The sequence below is a fragment of the Ricinus communis genome, chromosome 5 (genome assembly GCF_019578655.1).
Source record: "Ricinus communis isolate WT05 ecotype wild-type chromosome 5, ASM1957865v1, whole genome shotgun sequence".
In the NCBI taxonomy this organism is placed as follows: Eukaryota; Viridiplantae; Streptophyta; class Magnoliopsida; order Malpighiales; family Euphorbiaceae; genus Ricinus; species Ricinus communis.
The window spans coordinates 10244688-10269263 of NC_063260.1; the positions used below are offsets into that span (position 1 = coordinate 10244688).

General features: G+C 33.9%; 2 protein-coding genes across 2 annotated transcripts; one reads left to right on the top strand and one right to left on the bottom strand.

Moving 5' to 3' along the window:
• The first annotated feature begins 3820 nt into the window (after positions 1–3820).
• LOC8278100 lies at positions 3821–18951 on the top strand. The gene is made up of 18 exons (XM_048374136.1): positions 3821–4035; positions 4215–4336; positions 5060–5178; positions 5788–5833; positions 6584–6656; positions 6738–6795; positions 7287–7382; positions 7549–7666; positions 7743–8009; positions 9883–9984; positions 10143–10500; positions 10608–10721; positions 11435–12063; positions 12172–12368; positions 12873–13095; positions 13698–13817; positions 14570–15334; positions 15718–18951. The coding sequence occupies exons 2-18, from the start codon at positions 4241–4243 to the stop codon at positions 18760–18762; spliced, it is 6426 nt and encodes a 2141-aa protein (XP_048230093.1). The 5' UTR covers positions 3821–4035; positions 4215–4240; the 3' UTR covers positions 18763–18951.
• A 432-nt stretch (positions 18952–19383) lies between these two features.
• Positions 19384–23340, bottom strand: LOC8278101 (amino acid transporter AVT6A). Its single transcript, XM_002534011.4, has 6 exons — positions 22810–23340; positions 22203–22715; positions 21909–22061; positions 21400–21603; positions 20460–20925; positions 19384–19775 (listed from the first exon to the last, which is right to left on the bottom strand). Exons 2-6 carry the CDS (start codon positions 22624–22626, stop codon positions 19637–19639), a joined length of 1386 nt encoding a protein of 461 aa, XP_002534057.1. The 5' UTR covers positions 22627–22715; positions 22810–23340; the 3' UTR covers positions 19384–19636.
• Positions 23341–24576: the final 1236 nt, after the last annotated feature.

Genomic DNA, 24576 nt, shown 5'->3' on the forward strand with positions numbered 1-24576 from the left:
GCGAATATAGTGTTTGACTTTTATTTTATGCTTTGCCTGCCCATTATATATTCTAACGACATGAGATATTAGTGCAATAAAACCAAACATAAGGAATGACTTGATATAATATTATAAATTAAAATCCTGACTAGTGTAGTATGAAAAATCTCAAGGCAAATATTAATTACCCTAAAATATTTAGGGGCTTCAAGCCTACAAACTATAAAGAGATGGACAATGATTCAAACCTCTACTAGGTTCAACAAGGAGAAGGATTTAGTGATTGCAATTTTCAACAATTTTTTTCCTTTTACGAAGTCCAAATAATAACATTATATTAGAGAACATTAGATTAATTAGGTTTTCTTTTTATTACATTAGCCATAACTTTCAAGAATCTTATAATAATCTCAAAATCAATTAGTTAATAAAGTTTAGATAAAATAATAAATTAAAGATTATGTTATTTTATTAATTTATTTTAATTTTATTATTATAAAATTATTAAAATTCACATTGATTGAACTATGTAATTTAAACTCGTAATTATGTGAATAAAAATTAGAGTTGAATACAATCATATTCGAATTGTAAACGTATTAATCAATTTTATATCAATTTGGCTTAATTGCTAAAGAAAAATCATGTACTTTCGTTTGTTATTAAAATTTGCATGTAGTTTTTAAATATTGAATTTCAGCATCATACTTTAATATTTATTTTAATTTTACCTTGTGGTGAAATTATCAACCGAATTTATTGACGTGACATGAACTCTAGCGACAAAATAAAAAAGGGCCTGAGTTAATACTCTCATTAAAAAAATATAGTCATTTAAATATATAAAATTAATAAAACTATAAAAAGGAAAAAATTAATTTATATCCTGAAACGATAATATTTTAGTAATGGATGAGATAATAATTCTAATATTGATTTAACTCTTTTTTGTTATCGCCAAAGTTTATGCCACATCAACAAATTTGGTAAATAACTTTAGTGAAGGCTAAAATTAAAATTAATATTTAAATATGATGTTAAAATTGTAAAAATTACGTGTTAGATTTGACAATAAATACAAAGTACATGATTATTTTTTGTAATTAGGCCTATTAATTTATAATTTTTTATTAAAATTTAATTAGAAAAATAATAAATTTATATTCTCTCTCTAGAGTATAAATTTATTATCTTTTTCATTAAATTTTATTAAAAAATTATAAAGAAGGCAAAGTTTTCTTATGAGATTTCACATGGAAAATTTTTATAAAGCCATAATGTCATGTTGTTTTCAAATGAGAAAATGATATGTGACATATTCATAAAAATATTAATAATAAATATTTATAGAAGAGTTAAACGTGATCTTAAATGCTAATAATAAATATGGTATTTATGACTTATTTATATATAAGACTATTATATTCTTAAAAAATGATTAAAATAAGTATAATAATTATTATAGCTAGTATATACTAATAATAAATATTTTGCTAATAAAATATATATTTATATTCATATATGTAAAATAAAAAAATAGTAATGAAATAGTAAAGGAATAATAATTTTAAATTTGATTTATAAAAATAGTTAAAAGAAATTTGTGACTTATTAAAGAACTTATTAGTCAAATATAAAAAGAGTTTCAATCTCTCTCCCTCTCTCTCTCTCTATATATATATATATCAAAAATAATAATAATAAAATAAATAGTATAATTGTAACGCTTATTTATTTAAAATTATTATATGAATGTATAAGAACTTATTAACACAATAAAATAAATAAAAAATACTAAAATTGATAAATATATATATTTCTAATGTTTATCTATTTTAGCATATAATAAATACATAAATTTTATAAGAATATATAATATGATTCTTTTAAGAACTATATAAATATAAATAAAAATATTATAAATTAAAACAAAACTTACTTTTATATTAATATAATTACATCTTAAATTATATATAATATATGAAATATGACAATAAATGATTGTTGAAAAATTCGAATTTTATTTTAATACGTGAGATTATATATTATTTGAATTAAAATTAAATCCAACTTATAAATTCTTTAATAAATCTTTATTTTGTACTACATCCAAATAATAATACTAGAATGCTCTATATAATAAATCTTATATAGAGTATTTCTATAAAAATGTGATTTTAGATGCAATTTGTATATTAATGATTCCATGTCAACTCTAAGAAAGACAAAAGTAATTTACATTCTTAATGTTAATGGCAAGAAATAAGAAAATAGTGGAAAAAAAGCTAATATTGTATTATAATGTAGAAATATGCAATCACGTTTTATTAAATAATCTAACCTAAAATCTATATAGTAAATATTAAATGAAAAAAGGCTCCTAATTAACATAATATAACATCTTTAATAAATAGAGTAAATAGATCTTATAAAAAATTATATTACTTTAAATTTATCATTCTCTTAAAAATAAATATTATATTTTGATTATTTATTTTTATGAAAGAATTTATATTATATTAAAGATCAAGTATTTATAACTAAATTAATAGCTATAACCGGGAGAAACATGAAAACATACACACACACACACACACATATATATATATATTTTAAATTAATATTTTATTTTTTTAAAAAATTAATTTATTTTAATATATTTTTCTATTATTTTTAAAGGATATTATATTTAATTAGAATATTTAATTATTTTATATTTCTATACTTTTTGAATTCTTATTTATAACTTTCACTTTAAATAATTTCTTTTTAAATATTGTATTACAATATGCAACACCTTAATTATAAATTTTAAATATCTAATATTTTATTTTCCTCCAAATTCATAGTTATAATTTCAATTCTTAATTATATATTTTAACTTTTCTACTCTCGCAATTGAACACTTATCTTCTCAATTAAAAAATATTTTTTAAATTGTAATTATATTTGTTTATACCATTAATTCTTTTTTATATTTTATTTTAAATATATTCCAGCGAAATTATTTTGATATGCTTCAATTTCAAGTAAATAATTTAATTAATTAAAAATTTATTTTTAAATTAGATAATCTATAATTTAATAAACTAAAAAATAGTATAGAATATATATATATATATATATATATATATATATATATATATATATATATATAAAGTAAAAGAATATTACTTAAAACATATAAAATATGAAATCAATAAGTAAATACAAAAAATAAAAATTAAATTAAGTTATAAAAAATAATTGAATTTTATATTATCAAAATATTTAATTTATTTAATTTTATGAAATATTTATATTTATTTAATTTCATATAAATGCTATAAATATATTAAATAAAAAAATTAAAGAATGTAAACTAGAAAAAATTATTAAATTATATAAAAAGAGAATATTTTGTTTAATAAATATATTTATTATTATTAAAACTAATAAATATCTAAAAATTTTAAAAATATGATATAATTATCTATTTAATAAAAGACTCGATATAATATAAATATAAATATAGTTTTATTTAATTATATAGTTAATTAATATTTTTAATATTTTATTAAAATTTTATCATATAATATTTATTAATTTTATAATATTTATTAATATAAAAATTAAACTATTTTTTTTTAGAGCGGTCGTTTATTAATTGGTAGTAGATTTTTTTAATCGATAAGAAGGGTTTATCATTGAATTATTTTGTCTCGACTTTCAAGGACTTTTTTAAAGAACAACCAGATTTTAGTATTTACATTTTTTTTAATAAAATTTTACCGAGAAAAAAGTCATAAACCCGGTTTTAAAAGGTCAACTTATTCTGATTATTTATTTTCTAAAAAGAACAGAACGGTTAAGAGCGGTACCGTTTTAACTCCAAGTTTTAAAATCCTTTCTGAATCGATCAAAACAGAGAGAAAAAAAAAAGAAAAAGAAACAGAGGATCCTGTTCTTGTTCTTGTTGCTTACTTAGATCCTCCAATTTTTATTCTTTTAGAGAGAAATGGCTCCAACTTGAAGCAATAGTTTACGAAAGCCATTAAAATTTTGTGTTTTAAGGTTCTTTCTCATTCCCTTATCTCATTTTTCATTAAATCAGTGCTCTTCTTGATGCTGATTTGAATTTTTTAAATTTCTCAACCAATCAGTATGCTTTTTGTAAGATTTTGGAAATTCCTTATTCGGGACTAACTGGGTAATTTTTGTTTTTGGTGTTGGGTAATTTTTGCTGTGGGTAGCTAGTGGGGATTGGAATATATTAAAGATGAAAGCAGGAAGCGCTGCAAAACTGATTGTTGATGCGCTTCTGCAACGGTTTCTTCCGTTGGCCAGACGCCGCATTGAAACAGCTCAAGCTCAGGTTTGTAATTTTTCGAATTTGTTTCACATTTTGTTGAAAAGTTTAGATTTTTGTTCACGAATTGTTTCGCAATTAGTTAACAAGTTTAGATTTTTATGCCTCCAATTATTTCAGATTCAGTGGAAAAAGTTTAGATTTTTATACTTTTAACTGTTTCACATTTCTTTATAAGTTTAGGCTTTTGTACTTCTAGCTTTGTACATTTATTGATTTATGGAAATGAATTTATGGGTAGATTGCTTTTTCGATGATGTGTTCTTTTAATAGTGGGTTTTCAGTTTCATTTCTTCTTAATTTTGCCTACCAAGTCAAGGTTTGTTTTGGTGTTTGCAAGTTTCGTTGAGGTTGATACTAATGACTTGCTATGAAGGAGCCCAAATTCCCAGAGCTGTCAAGTTGAGGTTCTTTTGCACAAACAATATATGAGGAGACATAGTTAGGCTATATGTCAAAATTATTTTTTTCTGGCTACAGAAAGAGCCTTATTATCATTTTCTTTGCATCGCTTTGTTGCTTGGTCTATCTACATTCTGATATTTGGTATTTTCAATGAACAATGGGTTCACCAAAACTTTTAGAGAATTTATTAAATCTGAGTCTTTCATTGCAGATTTTGCTATTATATTTGGCTTACAGTTTCTCTTTTTGATTCTAAAGATGTTCAAGCATTGGTTGATATTAATGTGTTCCATATATTTATTAATGTTACATGGGGATATACAGGATGGACAGTACCTTCGACCTTCAGACCCGGCCTATGAGCAGGTTCTGGACTCTTTGGCTATGGTTGCACGGCATACACCTGTACCTCTTTTAGAAGCTCTTCTTAGATGGCGAGAGAGGTATGTTGCTGCAATCCTGTGCAGAAATCGTAGTTATTGGTAAATTTGTTTGTTATCAGTTTAGTTGCACATCATATGAGGCATATTAATACCAGTTAAGTTTGTTCACAAATATACCCACTTGATTTTGGCTGGTCATGGATTCTGAATATTGTTATATTCAGCTTGGTTTGGTTCCTTTGATAAATGAGACAAACCTGAGCCTAATTTGAGAATCGTTTCATTAATGAGCCAGGCTACAAAATTGAAGCCCTAGCATGGGTAGAGACCAACTTGCCTTTTTCCTTTCTGTTTTCAATTGAATATGAGATTTCTGACTCATTCTGCATTGCTTCTTTTTACTTGGTTAAACATAAAAATAAGATAAGGATCGCACAAAGTGTAAGTTAGAATTGCCAGCATAGGAACTGCAGCCACTAGACAGAACTAAGCTTCAAAGTATAAACGAATTTCTTTTCCACTGCTTTTTATCAGACAGCATCAGAGCAGCAATGACTCATTGACATACTCTAAATCTGAAGTCTGATATCACTAATTGTCATCATCTTCTTGAGTGGGTAATAGTTCTCTGCTAAGGGATTTTCTTGTTTTATTGAACTTTTGTTGCAGTGAATCTCCTAAAGGTGCAAATGATGCTTCTACCTTCCAAAGAAAGGTTGGTCGAGGAATACTCTTGTATCACTAATTCATTAGATTGTACCTATATTGATGTAGTATAATAGGAGTAGCTAACAAAATCAAAATGTTATTGTGGGATTAGCTCAATTGGTACACTATTCACCTACTAGAAATTGTCGTGAGGAACAAGTGATGGGTTTGAAATCAAAACTATTTTACTAAGGAAAACAAAGAAAAAAAGATAGGAATTCTGTTAAAAAAGAGTATAATTACTTTCACATATATCTTTATACACTTGTTTATACATAATTAATAGCTATAAAAGCTTATAATCTTCGATAAAAAACCTTTCTGTCACTTTTAAGCTCATTCTTCCTTTCTAATTCTCTCCTCCCAACCCAGCTTATTGCTACGATATCATTTTCATTATTCTAAGGGAATTTCAGATGATCAGTCTGAATATCATCCATGGGTTAACAATGCTGTAATAGATGTGTGACTAGATGGGGGAGGGTGTGTTGTTATTCTGGAAATTACTCTTTGTTCTTTTTCTTTATAGATGGTTTTTATGGTAAAAGGACAAAATTGATCTGCCATAACTACTTCTGTCATCTCTTCTTTGGGGAAACACAATTAATCTTATGTTCAGAAAAATGTAGTTACTTTGTCATTTGGTAGAGAAGATTCAGTATGGTATAATTTCTCGTGTTCATAGAAGTGTGATTATTTGAATTGTTTAAACTATCTTTACATTTGAATTGTTTAAACTATCTTTATATGGAATCAGCTTGCAGTGGAGTGTATTTTTTGCTCAGCATGTATTCGTTTTGTGGAGTGCTGTCCTCAGGAAGGACTTACTGGTTAGCTCATGATTTTCTCATTTTTCTTTTCTCTTTGTATTTATTTTTGCTTGTGGAAATAATAGCCCGTTTTCATCGCAGAGAAGCTTTGGTCTGGGCTTGAGAATTTTGTTTTTGACTGGCTAATCAATGCCGACAGGTACAGCTTGTTTAGATAAGTTTAGTAACTTCTAGAAATGATTATAGTGAGTTAAGATACCCACTTCATTTGTAACATAAACTTTGTTCACATGGAATGGCAAATCCTGATTCTGTAGTCCTTCTATTAACTATCTTCCTCACTTCACTTCTGAATTTCCATCTCACATCTTTGTTGCTAACTTTTATATTAACTGAACTAAGTGGAAATGTGCATTTGTTTTCTTCCAAATGTCAGGATAAGATATATGAGCAAATAAAATTTCTTTGTTGTTTTACAAACACTGTTGTTGTTACTGTTGCCTAGGCATTGCCGTGCCTTTGATCCAGAATGAAGCATGTACTAGACATTTAGGAATTAGCTCCTGTGTCCCTAAAGGCATGAACACATAAACGGGAACTTTTGGAGATCATTCATATAACTTATTTTCCATTTTATAAAACTTGAATGTTTCTTGCGCTTGTCTATATTGGTATGCACTTGTATTGCAGGGTTGTAAGCCAAATCGAATATCCCTCATTGGTTGATTTGCGAGGGCTCCTTTTGGACTTAGTTGCTCAACTCTTAGGTGCATTATCTCGTATCAGGTACCAATTTCTTACATTATTCTTGGCACTGATAGTGCCTTCCCCCTCTAAATCCTAGTATTAGAAATATCAGAATTCTGGTGCTATACTAATCCCTTTTTGGTGCTTCTAGAGTAAAACATTATCCCATTTTTACGGTTCTTCTATTTATTATTTTCTTTAATAGGTTTAGTTCTGCAACTGAGCGCTTTTTTATGGAATTAAACACTCGTCGGATTGACACTAGTGTTGCCCGGAGTGAAACACTGAGTATCATCAACGGAATGCGCTACCTAAAACTTGGGGTATGTGCAAAATCAATTTCTTCAAGAGGTTATAAATGGCATGGACGAAGATTTAACAATAAGGTTAAAATGCCAGGTTAAAACTGAGGGAGGTCTGAATGCATCTGCTTCCTTTGTGGCGAAAGCAAACCCTCTTAACCGTGCTCCCCATAAACGCAAAAGTGAGCTTTACCATGCATTGTGTAATATGCTATCAAATATTCTTGCTCCGCTAGCAGATGGTGGCAAAAGCCAGTGGCCCCCTTCAGGTGTAGACAATGCACTTACACTGTGGTATGAGGCTGTTGGGCGAATAAGAGGGCAACTTATAACTTGGATGGATAAACAAAGCAAACATATAGCTGTGAGTGTTTATCAGATCATCAACTTTGATTTTCACTCCAAGTTTTTGGTTGTCTTATATTTACTTGTAAAGTTTATAAGCTGGTTTCTTCTACTTGAACTTCTTATGTTTCAAGATTCTAAGTTGATCATTCTAAAGCATGAAAGGACTTGCTTAATGAGTTTCTCTGATGGAATGAATAGTTTGTTCTGGAAATTTGGGAGCCTCATTTGTTTCATTTAAATGAATTTGCAGTAAGTAACCTATCTTTGAGCTGAATCTTTTGAACTAACATTCTTTCTGAAGCTATCATTCAGAAAACTTGAACTTACAGAGTGACTTGCAGAGCTTTTAGGATTTCTTTTTTAAATTGCTGTAGCTTTCTAGCCCTGAACTACTCCAGAATGACTTCTGCTTTCACTTTGCACGTCAAATAGGTCCGTTCCATGTCTTAAAGCCTTAGATTACTTGCCAATTGCTCTCAAATTTTGGCTCACCATTGAAATCATCATGATGACATACTAATATAATCAACTTGCCCGAGCTGGTAAAGCCCAATAGCTAAGATTCCAGTGGGATCCTGCAAGACGTTTCCTCGCGTTCTGATAACAATAGTTGACTCATCTTCATACCACAGTATTTTGTGAAATTTAGTAATGATGTATTTTAATGCTAAACACATAATTGCCCCAATGATTTTTTAAATTTTTTTATTTTGGGTGGAGTCTACATCTGACTACTTGAATGTATTATTTCATGAATTTATGAGTTAGATGTTGGGTTGAGGAATTTGCCTTGATATAAGGCTTGGCAGGGCAGGTGGATTCCTCAGGCATTTAAGCCAAACAATTTAGTGAGTCTTTTGTTTGGAATATTATGTTTGCTATGAGTTAATTTAGTGTACAAGCCTCCCAGTATGTTAACTGCTGTGTAGTTTAGTCCATTGTAAATGTATTATTTGACACGTGCATCATAGATTAAGAAATGCATTGGTACAGAAGTTTGTGCATATTGAAGTTGCAGGGGAAAATTTAGATGCCATGTGGGATGCATTAGAAAAGGATTCAGTGGCCCCTTATTTTGAAAATTTAGCTTTAAACTGAGTGGAATGGAGTAAAGAATCTACATAACAGACCCTCACTAGGTTGGGGTTAAGACTTAGTTGAGTTGAGTTGTAAATATGTCATTTAGCAACTTTGACAAGCATTTGCTTGATTAATTGTCGGTAAATGTAATTAGTGTAATATAGCTAGCCTTTTATAACTATTCTTTTTATACATATGATAACTCCTTCTTATGAATGTTTAAACAACTATTTTGTGTTGCATGCTTGCAGCATTCCAAATTCATGGACATTGTATTGCAGTTATTATAACTAGTCAATCTCTGTATGCATAATAACTTGTTATATGTTTACCCAACCTGATCAACACAAATATGTCAACTTGTTCTATATTGAGCTTGAGCAACTAGATCAAACATGAAATACCATTCGCCTGGGTTTAGACAACCTATATAATCTTACCCTTTAGCAGCCAATAGCCTGAACTTTCTGGCATAATTGCAGCTTGCTTCTCTGAGATCATGAAGACTGTATGGGAGGTTCTGGAAGTTTGATACGCATAGTTGTGATTGTTGGCTGTTTCTTCTTGCTATTTTGCTTAAAATATTTATAATGAAATGTCTGTTTGAAGTTCTGCTGCCTTGTTCCCTTGCCATCTTCTTTTCATATAAACCCTGGTGTTTCATTTTATTTTCATTTCTTCGTTATTAATTCATCTGTGAAACTTCTGTTAAGAGTAATCCTCTCTCCTCCTTCATGTGATCACTACCTCCCCCAGTGCTTTTTCATGCTTCTTTTTCTTGTATTCTCATGAGTAGTTCAATGTGTTAGGTTGGCTACCCTCTGGTGACTCTTCTCCTCTGTCTTGGTGACCCTCAAATATTTCACAGCAGCTTGAGTCATCACATGGAGCAACTGTACAAGCTCTTAAGAGTAAGTTCAAGCATTTATCTTTCAGTCTGTGGGCGGGCAATGGATGATCATTGGTTCTTTTCCCTCTGCTGCTGCATTATGTTTGTTGAGGTTTGGAGCCATAATTTACAGGCTTTCTCTTCAAGGATTATGTGACGGTACGTATTCTTTTTGTTCAGGACAAGAACCATCGCTTCATGGCTTTGGACTGCCTTCATCGAGTTTTGAGGTTTTACTTGAGTGTTCATGCTGCTAGTCAGGCCCCGAATCGTATTTGGGATTACTTAGACAGCGTGACTTCTCAACTCTTAACAGTTTTGAGGAAAGGAATGCTTACTCAGGATGTCCAACATGACAAACTAGTTGAGTTCTGTGTGACGATTGCTGAGCATAACCTTGATTTTGCTATGAACCATATGATATTAGAATTGCTAAAGCAAGACAGTCTGAGCGAAGCAAAGGTTATTGGTCTTCGTGCTTTGCTTGCGATTGTTATGTCACCTTCAAGCCAGCATGTGGGGCTGGAAATATTTAAAGGTGATTGATTACTTGTTATAATACGTGAACATGAATATAATACAATTATCTCTTTGATGTTTAGACGATCCGGCTAGCCTTCATTTTAACTCCTTTTGTATGAGCAGGACATGATATTGGCCACTACATACCAAAAGTTAAGGCTGCTATTGAGTCGATTTTGAGATCTTGTCATAGGACCTATTGCCAGGCTCTTTTGACTTCTTCAAAGACTACAATTGGTAATACCTTTCTCCAATGGCGTAGACTTGGTCTGCTAGAATTTTTTTTTTTTTTTGGCAATTTGTTGCATGAAGTTTATAAACATTTAAATATGCTTTAGCATGATTTTACTTTTTATGGACTAATCTGATTGCTGACTGTATTTCTTTTTGAACTTTGTTTCTATCAATTTGGCTTATATACATTTGAGGTTGATGGATGATATGCACCAAAATGCCATGATTCTTTTGAAAGCATAGTAATTGCTTAACATAGTCCTTTAAATTTCCTTTTTCATTTTTTTTTACTTGAAGAACATCAGGATACATGCAAATCTGAATTTTGCAAAGTTTTCATTGAGGCAATTTATTCTACATGATGTTTGTTTGTCATTTGAAAGTTAAGTCCAAACTTAAACCAGTAGGCTCAATGTCAGCTGACCTAACTATTCTGAGACTATAACAGGAACAACGATAAGTTAATAGCCTGCAGAATGACAAGCATAAAGAATGAGTTGACATTGCATTAATTGAATATCTTTCTCACTGCTCACGCATATGCCCCCCCCTATTTAGGGGGCAGGTGGGACTACAATTTCTAATGTTTTTGAGTTTCTTACATTGTGTCCACTTGCACTCCTATGAACTATTTTTGTTCTTTATCCTCATATTGGTTGCATTTTCTTCCTGTTTGAGCTGAGATGGTATATGTTGAATGACTCTGTGCTCTTCAGATGCTGTAACCAAAGAAAAGTCCCAAGGATATCTCTTCCGGTCAGTCCTAAAGTGTATACCGTACCTGATAGAAGAAGTTGGCCGAAGCGATAAGATTACTGAAATAATCCCACAACACGGCATAAGCATTGATCCAGGTGTTCGTGAGGAGGCTGTACAAGTATTGAATAGAATAGTTAGATACCTTCCCCATCGTCGATTTGCAGTTATGAGAGGGATGGCCAACTTCATACTTCGGCTTCCTGATGAATTCCCTCTCCTCATTCAAACTTCGTTGGGACGCTTGCTGGAACTCATGCGTTTTTGGAGAGCTTGTTTGCTTGATGATAAACTAGAAGTTGGCGTTGATGATACAAAGCGTGGGGTACAGCGAAATGAAGGATTCAAGAAGTCCTCTTTTCATCAAACAGAAGTGATTGAGTTTCGCGCATCTGAGATTGATGCAGTCGGTCTTATTTTCCTTAGTTCTGTGGATAGCCAGATTCGTCATACAGCATTGGAGTTATTGCGCTGTGTACGTGCATTAAGGAATGATATAAGAGATCTTACATTATTTGAGCAAGTGGACAATAATCTGAGATTTGAACCCGAACCAATTTTTGTAATTGATGTCCTAGAAGAACATGGGGTGAGCTATTCCAATAATTATCTTTTTAATTTTTTATATAGTTTGAAGTTATTTGAATTCTTGGAATATATATTTTCTCTTATTAACTCAATATTTTTGATAGCATAGGATGACATTGTCCAGAGCTGCTATTGGGATTCTGGACGTCCATTTGATTTGAGACGAGAGTCTGATGCTATTCCTCCTGAAGTGACACTTCAATCTATAATATTTGAGAGTCCTGATAAGAACAGGTGGGCGAGGTGTCTTAGTGACCTTGTCAAATATGCTGCTGAGCTTTGTCCAAACTCTATTCAGGAAGCCAAGTAAGTAAATGCTCAAATTACTTGTATTTTGCATTAGAATTTTTTGGTATCACTTTTTGTTGTTCTTTTGGATGCCAATAAACTTCAATGTTGATGCCTTACTTCTGCAGCATCCCCAATGCGGATATTTGTATTTATGGTATTTTTAGGGGTTATAAAGCTCACAATCTGTATCTAGTTTGTGCAATTTATGGTTATACTATGTGTGGGTGGGATTGTGCTAGATTATGCTAACTTTTAGTTGGGTTCTGACCTAAATTAAAGTTCACTGAAGATTCTGCCTTTTAGCCATTAAGCCAAACTGGAGATTGAAATTAATCAGAAGAATGAATGTTTGATAAGTGGTGCTGAAGGCTTGAGTTTTATCCTGGTCTTTTTGCTGACATGTTTTCTGCTGGCATCTTTCCCATGCTTGTTTAACTTTAAATTAAGTATTTTAAGCAATTATTTTCAGTAGTTGAAAAACACACAGGATTGGCATTATGATTCAATATAAATTGGCAGGGTAGAGGTTGTACAACGGCTTGCCCATATCACACCAGTTGAGTTAGGTGGAAAGGCTCATCAGTCACAGGATGCAGACAACAAGCTGGATCAGTGGCTCATGTATGCTATGTTTGCATGTTCATGTCCACCGGATAGTAGAGAAGTTGGTGGCTTAGCTGCAACCAAAGATCTATACCATCTTATTTTCCCCTCGCTGAAATCTGGATCTGAAGCAAACGTAGTAAGTTACTTCTTCAGAAATTCTTATAATTTTAGTTCACTGTATGTGGAGATGAGGATGCATAGAGGTGTGCTTTTGGACAATTTGGCTTGGGGTCAGATTCTTAGGAGTTAAGGCATATGTTATCCCTGCAACCCTTAGTTTTTCTCTTTCCTTTCCTGAACTCCCTGATTTCCTTTATAGCTGACACTGGGGAATTGGTGATGTTGTTTTTAAATTATGTTGTTACCTTCATCGGTCTTGCAAAAATCCAAGCTGCATATTTAGAGTCTATAAGGAACTAATTTTTAAAGTCTATAATAAATGTGCATTTGTTGTTTTCTTTTTCTTTCTCATGCTCTATTTCCCCTTTTCGCTTTCTTGGCCTTTGAGGTTCAACTGGGGTCTTGGTCAGTGGGTGGGTGGGGTTCTGGGTGCAGGATGGTGCTGTGGAAAGACTTATGTGCTATAAGAGATGCAATTGGTACCAGTTTGAGGCGGTTTTGCAAAGAAGTAGAGATGCAATTTCCTCATTAAAGATTAAGAAGGCTTAACTTTTTATGGTGTGCATTCCTACGCTATATAGGTTTGTTGTTAATCCTTGGTTGTTTCAACTTTTTCAGCATGCAGCTACCATGGCTCTTGGTCATTCACACTTGGAAGCATGTGAAATCATGTTTAGTGAGCTTTCATCTTTTATTGATGAAGTCTCTTCAGAAACTGAGGGAAAACCGAAATGGAAGGTAGATATCAAGTTCCTATAATGTCTGTTATTTTTGTGACTGCCATTCTTATATTAATGAAAGCATGAGTCATATTATATGTTTGAGTCACTGAGTTTGGCATGGACAATTGCAAGTTGGGAAGAATATGTTATTTTGCTATACTAAAAGTGGTTAATGTACCAAGCTAGCTGACATCAAGCAGTTTTGAGTCATTCTGAAGCATTATTAATCATTATTCCTATTTCTTTCCTATTGCCAACACACATCTAGGCTGAGGAAAGACTTAACTGAGGTTCTTATGATCTTGTTGGGTATTTAACTCCGTGACTTTGTTATCAATCAGCTGCTTTTGGAGAGCAAAGATTGCTATGTTGTAAGATAAATTAGTGTTAGGGAAAGCTTTGGGAAGGCATGGACACTACTATTATAGGCAAAAATTGTTAATATGGAGTGCATGGGCAAGGTTTGAGCTGGTGCAGTGTTCTTTTTCTTGGTCATTTGGATTCTGTGTTAAGCTGGTGCAGTGTTCTTTTTCTTGGTCATTTGAATATCTCTAATCCCACATTCTCCATCTTTATTCTGGGCATTTCTTTTATGGCATCTGGTTTAAAATGAGAATATATGGTTGATTGTTTCTTCAGTTTCTGTTTCTGGATAGGTTTTGTGTTTGTTCTGGACGTGCCATTTTGATAATTTACTCTGAATTCCTCAGATTCCCATTCTGAATTTCTTCAAACAACTAACAGAGTCCCCCATTCCTGTTAGTGCAGTCTCAAAAGTCTCGTCGTGAAGAACTACGTATCCATATTGCAAATATATATCGCACTGTTGCTGAGAAAATCTGGCCTGGCATGCTGAGTCGTAAGCCGGTTTTCCGTCTCCATTATCTTAGATTCATTGATGAAACAACCAGACAGATCTTAACAGCAGCAGCTGAGAACTTTCAAGAAATGCAACCTCTTCGTTATGCGCTTGCTTCTGTTCTCAGATCTCTTGCACCTGAATTTGTCGAGTCAAAATCTGAGAAATTTGACCTCAGAACTAGAAAGCGATTATTTGATCTTCTTTTGTCTTGGAGTGATGAAACTGGCAGTACATGGGGGCAGGATGGTGTTAATGATTACCGACGTGATGTTGAACGATACAAGGCCTCACAGCACAACCGTTCAAAAGATTCAATAGACAAAATCTCATTTGATAAAGAGCTGAATGAACAAATTGAGGCAATCCAGTGGGCCTCAATGAATGCTATGGCTTCACTTTTGTATGGGCCTTGCTTTGATGACAATGCCAGGAAAATGAGTGGCAGGGTGATATCTTGGATCAACAGTTTGTTCAATGACCCTGCACCTAGGGCTCCATTTGGTTACTCTCCATCAACTCCATCTCACTCCAAGTATGCAGGTGAAGGTGGCCGTGGAGCTGCTGGTCGTGACAGACATAGAGGTGGCCAGCATCGTGTTTCCTTAGCAAAATTGGCTTTAAAGAATCTTCTTCTTACAAATTTGGACCTTTTCCCTTCTTGCATTGATCAGGTAATACTTCTCTTTTGATTGGGGTGCACCGCATGCATTAATTTCCAGTGTGGTTTTGTGAAGCTAGCGGGTAACACTGAATGCTTCACACTTCAGTTACAAAAATTAAGAACAATTAGGTACTTTCAAAGGAACAATGATAATTTTGATGTTTCAAATGCATAAGAAATATGGCATGCTAAAATTGCTGGTTTGGTTTGCCTCTGCTGAAAGTTACCTACTCCGCTACTCATGCTCTGAGTATTTAACCAGTTACTACTCTCCTGTTTTTGCTTGTAGCATCATGCAAGACTGTCTTTTCTGTCATGATTATCTATGAGTCAGAAGTCGGTTATATTCTAATCCATATAATGTAAACTAATTAACTTTACTTTCTTTTCCAGTGCTACTATTCTGATGCTGCTATAGCTGATGGTTACTTCAGTGTCTTAGCTGAGGTTTACATGCGCCAAGAGATACCAAAATGTGAAATACAGAGGCTTTTAAGCCTGATCCTGTACAAAGTTGTGGACCCAAATAGACAAATTCGTGATGATGCCCTTCAGATGCTTGAAACACTTTCCGTCCGTGAGTGGGCTGAAGATGGCATTGAGGGCTCAGGAAGCTATGGAGCTGCTGTTGTTGGCAATCTCCCTGATTCATACCAACAATTCCAATACAAGCTATCCTGTAAACTTGCTAAAGATCACCCTGAATTAAGCCAGCTTCTTTGTGAGGAGATCATGCAGAGGCAGCTCGATGCTGTTGATATAATTGCACAGCATCAGGTCTTAACATGCATGGCCCCTTGGATTGAGAACCTCAATTTCTGGAAACTCAAGGATTCAGGTTGGAGTGAAAGATTACTGAAGAGTCTTTACTACGTAACATGGCGACATGGTGATCAGTTCCCTGATGAAATTGAAAAACTATGGAGCACAATTGCTAGCAAGCCAAGGAACATTAGTCCAGTTCTAGATTTCTTGATCACAAAAGGGATTGAAGATTGTGATTCAAATGCATCTGCCGAAATAAGTGGTGCATTTGCTACATATTTCTCAGTTGCCAAACGGGTGAGCTTATATTTAGCACGGATATGTCCACAACGCACAATTGATCACCTGGTCTACCAATTGGCTCAGCGAATGTTGGAAGATAGCATTGAACCAGTTGTGCAAAGTGCAACTAAGGGTGAAGCAAATGGGAATTTTGTGTTGGAATTCTCGCAGGGGCCTGCAGTGGCCCAAATCGCCTCTGTGGTGGACACCCAACCACACATGTCACCATTGCTTGTCCGTGGTTCCCTTGATGGTCCCCTTAGAAATACTAGTGGAAGTTTGAGCTGGCGAACAGCAGGTGTGACAGGGCGGAGTGTCTCGGGCCCTTTAAGTCCAATGCCTCCAGAGTTGAATGTTGTTCCAGTGACTACAGGACGGTCAGGCCAGCTCATTCCAGCATTGGTGAACATGTCAGGTCCTTTGATGGGAGTTAGAAGTTCAACAGGAAGTTTGCGGAGCCGCCATGTTTCTCGGGATAGTGGAGACTACCTTATTGACACACCGAACTCTGGTGAAGATGGGTTGCATCCTGGAGTTGCTATGCATGGTGTTAGCGCCAAAGAACTTCAGTCGGCGTTGCAGGGGCATCAACAGCATTCACTAACTCATGCAGATATAGCATTGATACTACTGGCAGAAATTGCATATGAGAATGATGAAGATTTCCGCGAGCACTTGCCTCTGCTTTTTCATGTCACATTCGTCTCAATGGATAGTTCAGAAGATATTGTGCTAGAGCACTGCCAGCATTTGCTTGTTAATCTGTTATACTCACTCGCAGGTCGGCACTTGGAACTGTATGAGGTAGAAAACAGTGATGGAGAGAACAAGCAGCAAGTTGTCAGTCTGATCAAGTATGTCCAGTCAAAGCGAGGGAGCATGATGTGGGAGAATGAGGACCCCACAGTTACAAGAACTGAACTTCCAAGTGCAGCACTCCTGTCGGCACTTGTACAGAGTATGGTTGATGCTATTTTTTTCCAAGGAGATCTCCGCGAGACGTGGGGTGCTGAGGCACTCAAGTGGGCCATGGAATGCACATCAAGGCACCTTGCATGCCGCTCACACCAGATTTACCGAGCATTGCGGCCTAGTGTCACTAGTGACACATGTGTATCACTACTTAGATGCCTACATAGATGCTTAGGAAATCCAGTACCCACAGTCTTGGGATTTATAATGGAAATTTTGTTGACATTGCAAGTAATGGTGGAGAATATGGAGCCAGAAAAGGTGATCCTCTATCCGCAACTTTTCTGGGGTTGTGTTGCCATGATGCACACAGATTTTGTTCATGTTTACTGCCAGGTGCTTGAGCTCTTTTCACGTGTGATTGATCGTTTATCATTCCGTGATAGAACAACAGAAAATGTGCTTCTTTCAAGTATGCCGAGGGATGAACTTGATACTGGTGGTGACATTGGAGATTTTCAACGAATTGAATCTCTAGCATCATCCAGTGGGAATCTGCCAACATTTGAAGGGGTGCAGCCTCTTGTGCTTAAAGGGCTCATGTCAACTGTTAGTCATGGTGTCTCGATTGAGGTTCTCTCACGGATCACAGTGCACTCATGTGACTCTATATTTGGAGATGCAGAAACAAGGCTCCTAATGCATATCACAGGCTTACTTCCTTGGCTCTGCTTGCAGCTCAGCAAGGATTCAACAGTAGCACCTGCTTCACCGTTGCACCATCAATGGCAAAAGGCTTGCTCTGTCGTAAACAACATTGCACTTTGGTGTCGAGCAAAATCATTAGATGAATTAGCCAGTGTCTTTGTGGCTTATGCTCGAGGAGAGATCAAAAGCGTAGAGAACCTCCTTGGTTGTGTCTCACCACTATTATGCAACGAATGGTTTCCAAAGCACTCAGCTCTTGCTTTTGGGCACTTGCTACGACTATTGGAGAAAGGGCCAGTTGAGTATCAGCGTGTGATACTGCTCATGCTCAAAGCTTTGCTCCAGCACACTCCCATGGATGCTTCCCAAAGTCCGCATATGTATGCAATTGTGTCCCAACTGGTGGAGAGTACATTGTGCTGGGAGGCACTGAGTGTGTTGGAAGCTCTTTTGCAGAGCTGCAGTTCCTTGCCAGGTTCCCATCCACATGAGCCGGGGTCATATGAAAATGGTGCTGATGACAAGATGCTTGTGCCTCAGACCTCCTTTAAAGCTCGGAGTGGACCCTTACAATATGCAATGGGATCAGGGTTTGGGGTAGCTTCAACATCAGGTGCACAAGGTGGAATTGAATCAGGAATTCCACCTAGAGAGGTTGCTTTGCAGAACACACGCCTGATCCTGGGGCGAGTACTAGACAACTGTGCTCTAGGGAGGAGGAGGGATTACCGTAGGCTGGTCCCTTTTGTAACTAGTATTGGAAACCCCTGATGGAAATATATTTATCAAGTGTAAATGTACATTAATTGTAGTACTTGTGAAATATTAGGTTCTGGTTTTGTAAATAGGCATCACAAATTAAGAGGGTTTAGTTAGTGACCTAATATTCTTGTTGTCTCAGTATTGCAAAGGCCTCATTGTCAAGTCTTGTTTTAGCTAATCATAATTGCTTTCCTGCTTCTTGTGCGAGTTGGTTGTGGCTGGCGATTGTATTTGTATCATCAATAGCTGAACGTGTTAGTTTGCTCGTGAACTTAATTGCTGGATTCCATGGCAAGAAGAATGCCATCAAATGGAAAATTAAAACAAGACCTTAGTTCTTTGTGAGAGAATCAGATTATATTACACCGGCACACACCGCTTGACGGCTTGGCTAAATTAGTTGGTATCATCACGAGCTAGGGTTCTCTTTTAAGATGCAAAGGTTGTTTAACAAACTGTACTTTAATTTTCAGGTGACACCTTATGAATATTTCATTGTCTGAAGTTCATATCAGATAATTCACCATCCCATAAAAGGCTAATCTAAATATTTTAAGCCTACTATTAAAAATCAGAGCGGGAATCACATAACTAAGTAGCTATAGCTGATAGAAATTGCACAGCTTAAACTTTCTTGTCTTCAATTCTATAGTTTCATTATATAATTTCATTATAATCCACACAACCATGGCAAAATAAAGCACAAAAACAGTACAACAATGCACATATTAAGAGGGTTTAGAGACCCTTTCTTTAGCAAACTGAATTATACCTCTTCTTTACCAACTGACTTTGCACATTCCCAGAGGATTCAGACTTTGGATTGAAATAGAATCTGCCAATTAACCTGGTTCAATACACAGTTTGGAGTTAACATGACAGATCATTGGCGAGGTGATGAATTCTTTTTAATCAAGGCATAGGCATCACTGTAGATGGCCACGGCATTTGAGAAAACAGCAAGGGAAATCATGAAAATACTTAAGATCTTGTCCTTCTTTGTTGCTATATTATGACGATCCCTGAAAACACAAACAATCGAAGTCAGCAGTTGATCAACATTACAGAACAATGATAGTGAAAATTCATCCATATTAAACAACCATGAAGAATTTCAGACATTAATCTTCTCATATTTAATAACACTTCCAACATCCATCTTCACTCAAAAGATAATGTTTAGCCTGTGATAAATTCTTTTCATTGAAAACTGAAGTATCAGAAGGTCTGATGTGGCCATCATAATTCATTCGCAATGCTCAAGTAGAAACAAATATTTTTGACAATTGCCAAACAATGAGAAAAAAAATAAAAAATATCCATTACTCTAACCAATAGCTCTTTCTTTTTCCTCTTTTCCTGTATAATGGAGGTTTGGAGTATGAAATCAAATGAGAATTATTCAAAAAATATATGATCTAGATCTAGATCGTTAACTATTCACTATGCGGCAATGCACATGCAGAGTGGCAGGTGGTCCCTATTTTTATCTCACAATTAGCTCAGTTTAGTTCACATGGAATTACAAGCCAACTAGTTACTCTTCTTTCACAATGAGCAGACCTCCCAATTTGTCACACGTGAATACCTATGTTTAAATTGAGCAAACTAGATCATATATACAGAAAGTATGCATTAAACAGAGTAGAAAAAAGAGAAGAATAAAAATTGAACTTGCTTATTCAAGTAACAAGTTATAAACGCACCTAAGAGTGATGGAAGCAGGAAAAATGAACCCAAGGCAAACTGCAGCAGTTGCTCCAGTGAATTGGAAAGCATCCCAGATGCTTGGAATGAAATTAGCACCTAAGAAGATCAGAGAGATTAGCCCAATGGTGATTGATGCAAACCTCATATTTTCTTGATAAAGAGGCCGTGCTGATGGAAATAGGAGGCCATCCAAGTTGAGTCGCAGAGGATAGAAGACAATTGGAAATACAAGCATGAGATGTGCAGCATAGCTAACACGAACAGCATCATTAAGCAATGAACTGTAAGGAATGCCAAGGTCAGCATCAAAGTTGGCAAGAACGTCATCAAGAGTTCCATCTCCAAAAAGAAGAAACCCAAATATGCTGGTCATTATGTACACAGTTGAGCATAAAGCAAGTGAAGTCCGCACAACTGGTTTTATCTGAGTGGAGTCCTCAAGTTCATTATCTATGCTGTGAACTGCGAAAGGATCAAGACTCGTAATTAAGAACTTTCCGATTTTAAAGGTAAAACATGCAAACCTTATCTTAAAGACCTAACTCCCAAACGCTAGTTAAAACACTATCAGTTGATTTTATATATATAAGCAAACTTTAGTAAGCAATACCATTAATCTGAATAGGTTTGCATGTAAAATAATAGTAAGTACAATAAAAGGCACCGAAATCAAGATTACTTTTAATTCCAGATGCTGGTATACAAGTATCAATCCTAGGCTACAGAAAAATGTGAATTGACTCAACTTCACGACACTAGCTTTTCTGTTCTCACAAATAGAAATGCAGCTTCATTTAAAAATAATTTAGACATTCAGATTACAGAAGGACACATTCACAAAGTTAACTGGCTAGGAAACAAGTTGCAAAGACATGGTGCTAAATTAAATCACATATATATTCAGCAAATAGGAAAACTAACTATAACACTATATACCATTGTAGTGACATATGTATGCCGTAACAAGAACAGGGACCACAGTGAAAAGTTTCCAGAATGATGTCAAGTCTGTAACATTAGGTAACATTCTGGGCATCATTATACTTCCATTTATCAACTTGACGATTGTGATTCCCACAGTGATTACAAGAAACACAACTGCTAGGGCAACTGATAAAGCAGATGTGAAGCTTAAAGAATCTGCACACAGAAAATGGCATAATCAATATCCTTAAAATGTGAGCAACTACAACTTGTATTCTATGGAATTGTAAGAAGAAATATGATTTTTTGTCCACATGCCAAAGAGAAAAGCTAAAAATGAAAATGTTACTAGTATACCGCAGTTAAATCACAAGTAGGAAAAGGTAATTCTAGCATTTCAAATCACAGGTTTTAGGATTTAAATCTGCTGAACCTAAATGGCTTAATAACTTGAGTAAATTAATTAGTTCCAGAACCCAATATAGAAAGTGATATTTTTTCAATTAAGAAATAATACTAACCAATTCGCTTAAAGCAGGCAAGTGGAGAAAATACAGCTAGTGTTGTGACAAGAAGGACTAAGGTGCGTGCAGTCCACCAGTGTTCTCCAAACCAGCCCTCAAGCACACCAGAATGGTGAGCTCCACCCGAAGATGTTCCAGACAGCACGTCACCTTCAAATAAGCAAATAGGAAAGCATTCAACCATATTATAACGGAATCTATAAAGGCTATTTTCGCTACCTCATTTGTTAGTTATAAAAAAGAAAACAAATATCCAATAAACTAGGCAAGTAAGGTAAAATGACAGCGTACCAATGATAATCATGTACACAATGAGAACACCAATATTGTTGACTAAAACAGCAACTTGCAACATAATCCTCCCATACTTTCCAAAGGCATCCCCCATAAGTCCTCCATAGGATGCACACTTCCCTGCCCTGCTAAACCTAAGCAGCAACTCAATTGAAGCCTCAGTCAAGAAGGCCATAAAGATTATCAGGGCAACCCCAAGGCCAAGGCCTAATACTTTCATGGTGGCAGGCAGTGCCATGATACCAGCACCAACTATAGTAGTTGATAAATTGAACACTGCCCCGGTAAAGGAAGCTCCATCAAACTCATCAAAACCAGCATGTTCTTCTTGCCTTTTCGGCAATAAAGGAGCTTTCTCATTAACTGGTTTGGTCTTCCTTGACTTTCTCTCCTTCTTTGGAGCATGACTTTCAATTGTCATCTTTTTATTGTCTTAAAATATTCACTAAATACCAGTTTCAAATTTTATAAAAATTTCTACAAAGCAGCAAGTTTCCACCACCAAAATATCTGTGATAAAAAAAACTCAAACTTAGCTTCACAAGTCTACAATTATTAGAGTTAGATTACTAAATTCAGTAATCATAAACAAAACCAATCTAACCTTTTAAATCTGATTAAGAATAAATAGAATTCAACGTTCTGCTATTCTGTAACAAGCTTCTCAGCAGAACCAGGAAACACTACCAAACCCAGTAGCCTAAACAAAATTTTTTTGAAAACCCAACTTCTTGATTCCTAGATCTCTAGCAAAGTGTAACAAACCAACTATAGAATCAATTACTATACAACCCAGATAACAAAACCTCAAAATTACGCCTATGAATCAACTAAATTTTCAATAGACAATTGACAAGAAATGAGTTACAACCAAAAGCTGGAACCTTTAAGGATAAAACCCAATTCCCGAATTTCAATAATAAAAACAATATAAGCGCCAAAGCAATCAATTCACAACAATATAGCTACAATAATTGAAGACCCAGTAATAAAGTTTGAGCCTTTAAAGAAGAAGAACTGATATAAACCCAAAACCAAATACAAGATTAAAAAGAAAAGACTGTATCAAAGCCCTCAATAGCTTCAATATATAAACAATCGAAAAAAATGGAGAGATAAAGAACCACACGCAACGACAAAGAATTTCAATGTATATATGTTTTTATGGACGGTGGAATTACTGATACAGGTATATACGAATTGACCAGAAATTATCAATAATTGTGAACAAATTTTGTACAAACAATTATTTTTATGTGGAATTACTGTTTGTTTGTTGGTTTCTGGACAATTTTTATTTTTTTGGTTCTTCCTCTTAAATGGGTAAGTTTTAAATGGCTTTACAATTTTACTGTTGAATTTAAGCAATGACAACTCTCAAATGGATTTCATGTCTATATTTGTTATTTTAATAAAAAGAAAAAAGCACAGATTTTATGTCCATATGCGTGAGTCTTGTTTGGTGTCTGATTATGATGATGATTTTAATTTTTAAAGGTGTAATCCCAAATGGCCATGAGGCTGGATATCTGCATTTTCATCCTTTGATTTTTAAAAATTATACAATTTTTTTCGTATGTTGTTCATTGTAATAATTATTTTATTAATAGTCTATTAATTTAATAAATTTTAGATTGGTGAAAATACTAAGGTGTCATATTTTATTAATTTAGAAGGATAATTTTTATTTTTATATAAGTCTATTAAATTGAAATTTATTTTAAAATAGAATAAAAATATTTTTAATTTAAATTAAAAAATACAATATTTTATTTCTTTCATCTAAAATATAAAATTTTATATTTAAAAAAATAATAAAAATATAGAATTGAATAATTTTATAATTTTTTTTCAGTAATTTTATATAACACTAACAATTAAATGGATGGTAGTTCACATAAAAAATAAAAATATAATATTATTAAAAAATAAAAGATGCAAGTATATGCCATTCCTCTGAGGTGTTTATAAATTTTTCTAATTTTTAAATTTAAAAATAATCAGAATGAAATTAGGGAGGGGTCCAGGTTAGGTCTTGTATTGGAGCTTTCCCACTTGACAAAATTCTGAAGGGACTTGCTACTCATTACTTGTTCCCCATAACCATAAGGTCCATTACCCACAACTACACTTGTCACTACTTTTTACAAAAGTAATTGTTTACCTGTATTTTTAATATGTGATTTCTTAAATAAATAAAAATATAATATTGTTATCTGTTAGTAAATAAGAATTTTTGATACTAGCAATGTGTCTAGGGATGTATGGAATATTTATATCGAGTATATTAAGAGGATATAAGAGAATTTATAATAGAAAAAATAAATTTATTAACTTGATTTAAATTATGTTAATGGGAAAGTCTGATTAA

Bases quoted from the DNA above. Each gene is read 5' to 3' on its own strand.
- LOC8278100 (XM_048374136.1), top strand. From the start codon at position 4,241: ATGAAAGCAGGAAGCGCTGCAAAACTGATTGTTGATGCGCTTCTGCAA. The intron at 7,667-7,742 runs GTATGTGCAAAA...TTAAAATGCCAG, and splicing joins TGCGCTACCTAAAACTTGGG to GTTAAAACTGAGGGAGGTCT. The intron at 12,369-12,872 runs GTAAGTAAATGC...ATAAATTGGCAG, and splicing joins AACTCTATTCAGGAAGCCAA to GGTAGAGGTTGTACAACGGC.
- LOC8278101 (XM_002534011.4), bottom strand. From the start codon at position 22,626: ATGACAATTGAAAGTCATGCTCCAAAGAAGGAGAGAAAGTCAAGGAAG. The intron at 20,926-21,399 runs GTATATAGTGTT...ATCCTTTCGCAG, and splicing joins ATACATATGTCACTACAATG to TTCACAGCATAGATAATGAA. The intron at 19,776-20,459 runs GTGCGTTTATAA...TTGTGTTTTCAG, and splicing joins CCTGCTTCCATCACTCTTAG to GGATCGTCATAATATAGCAA.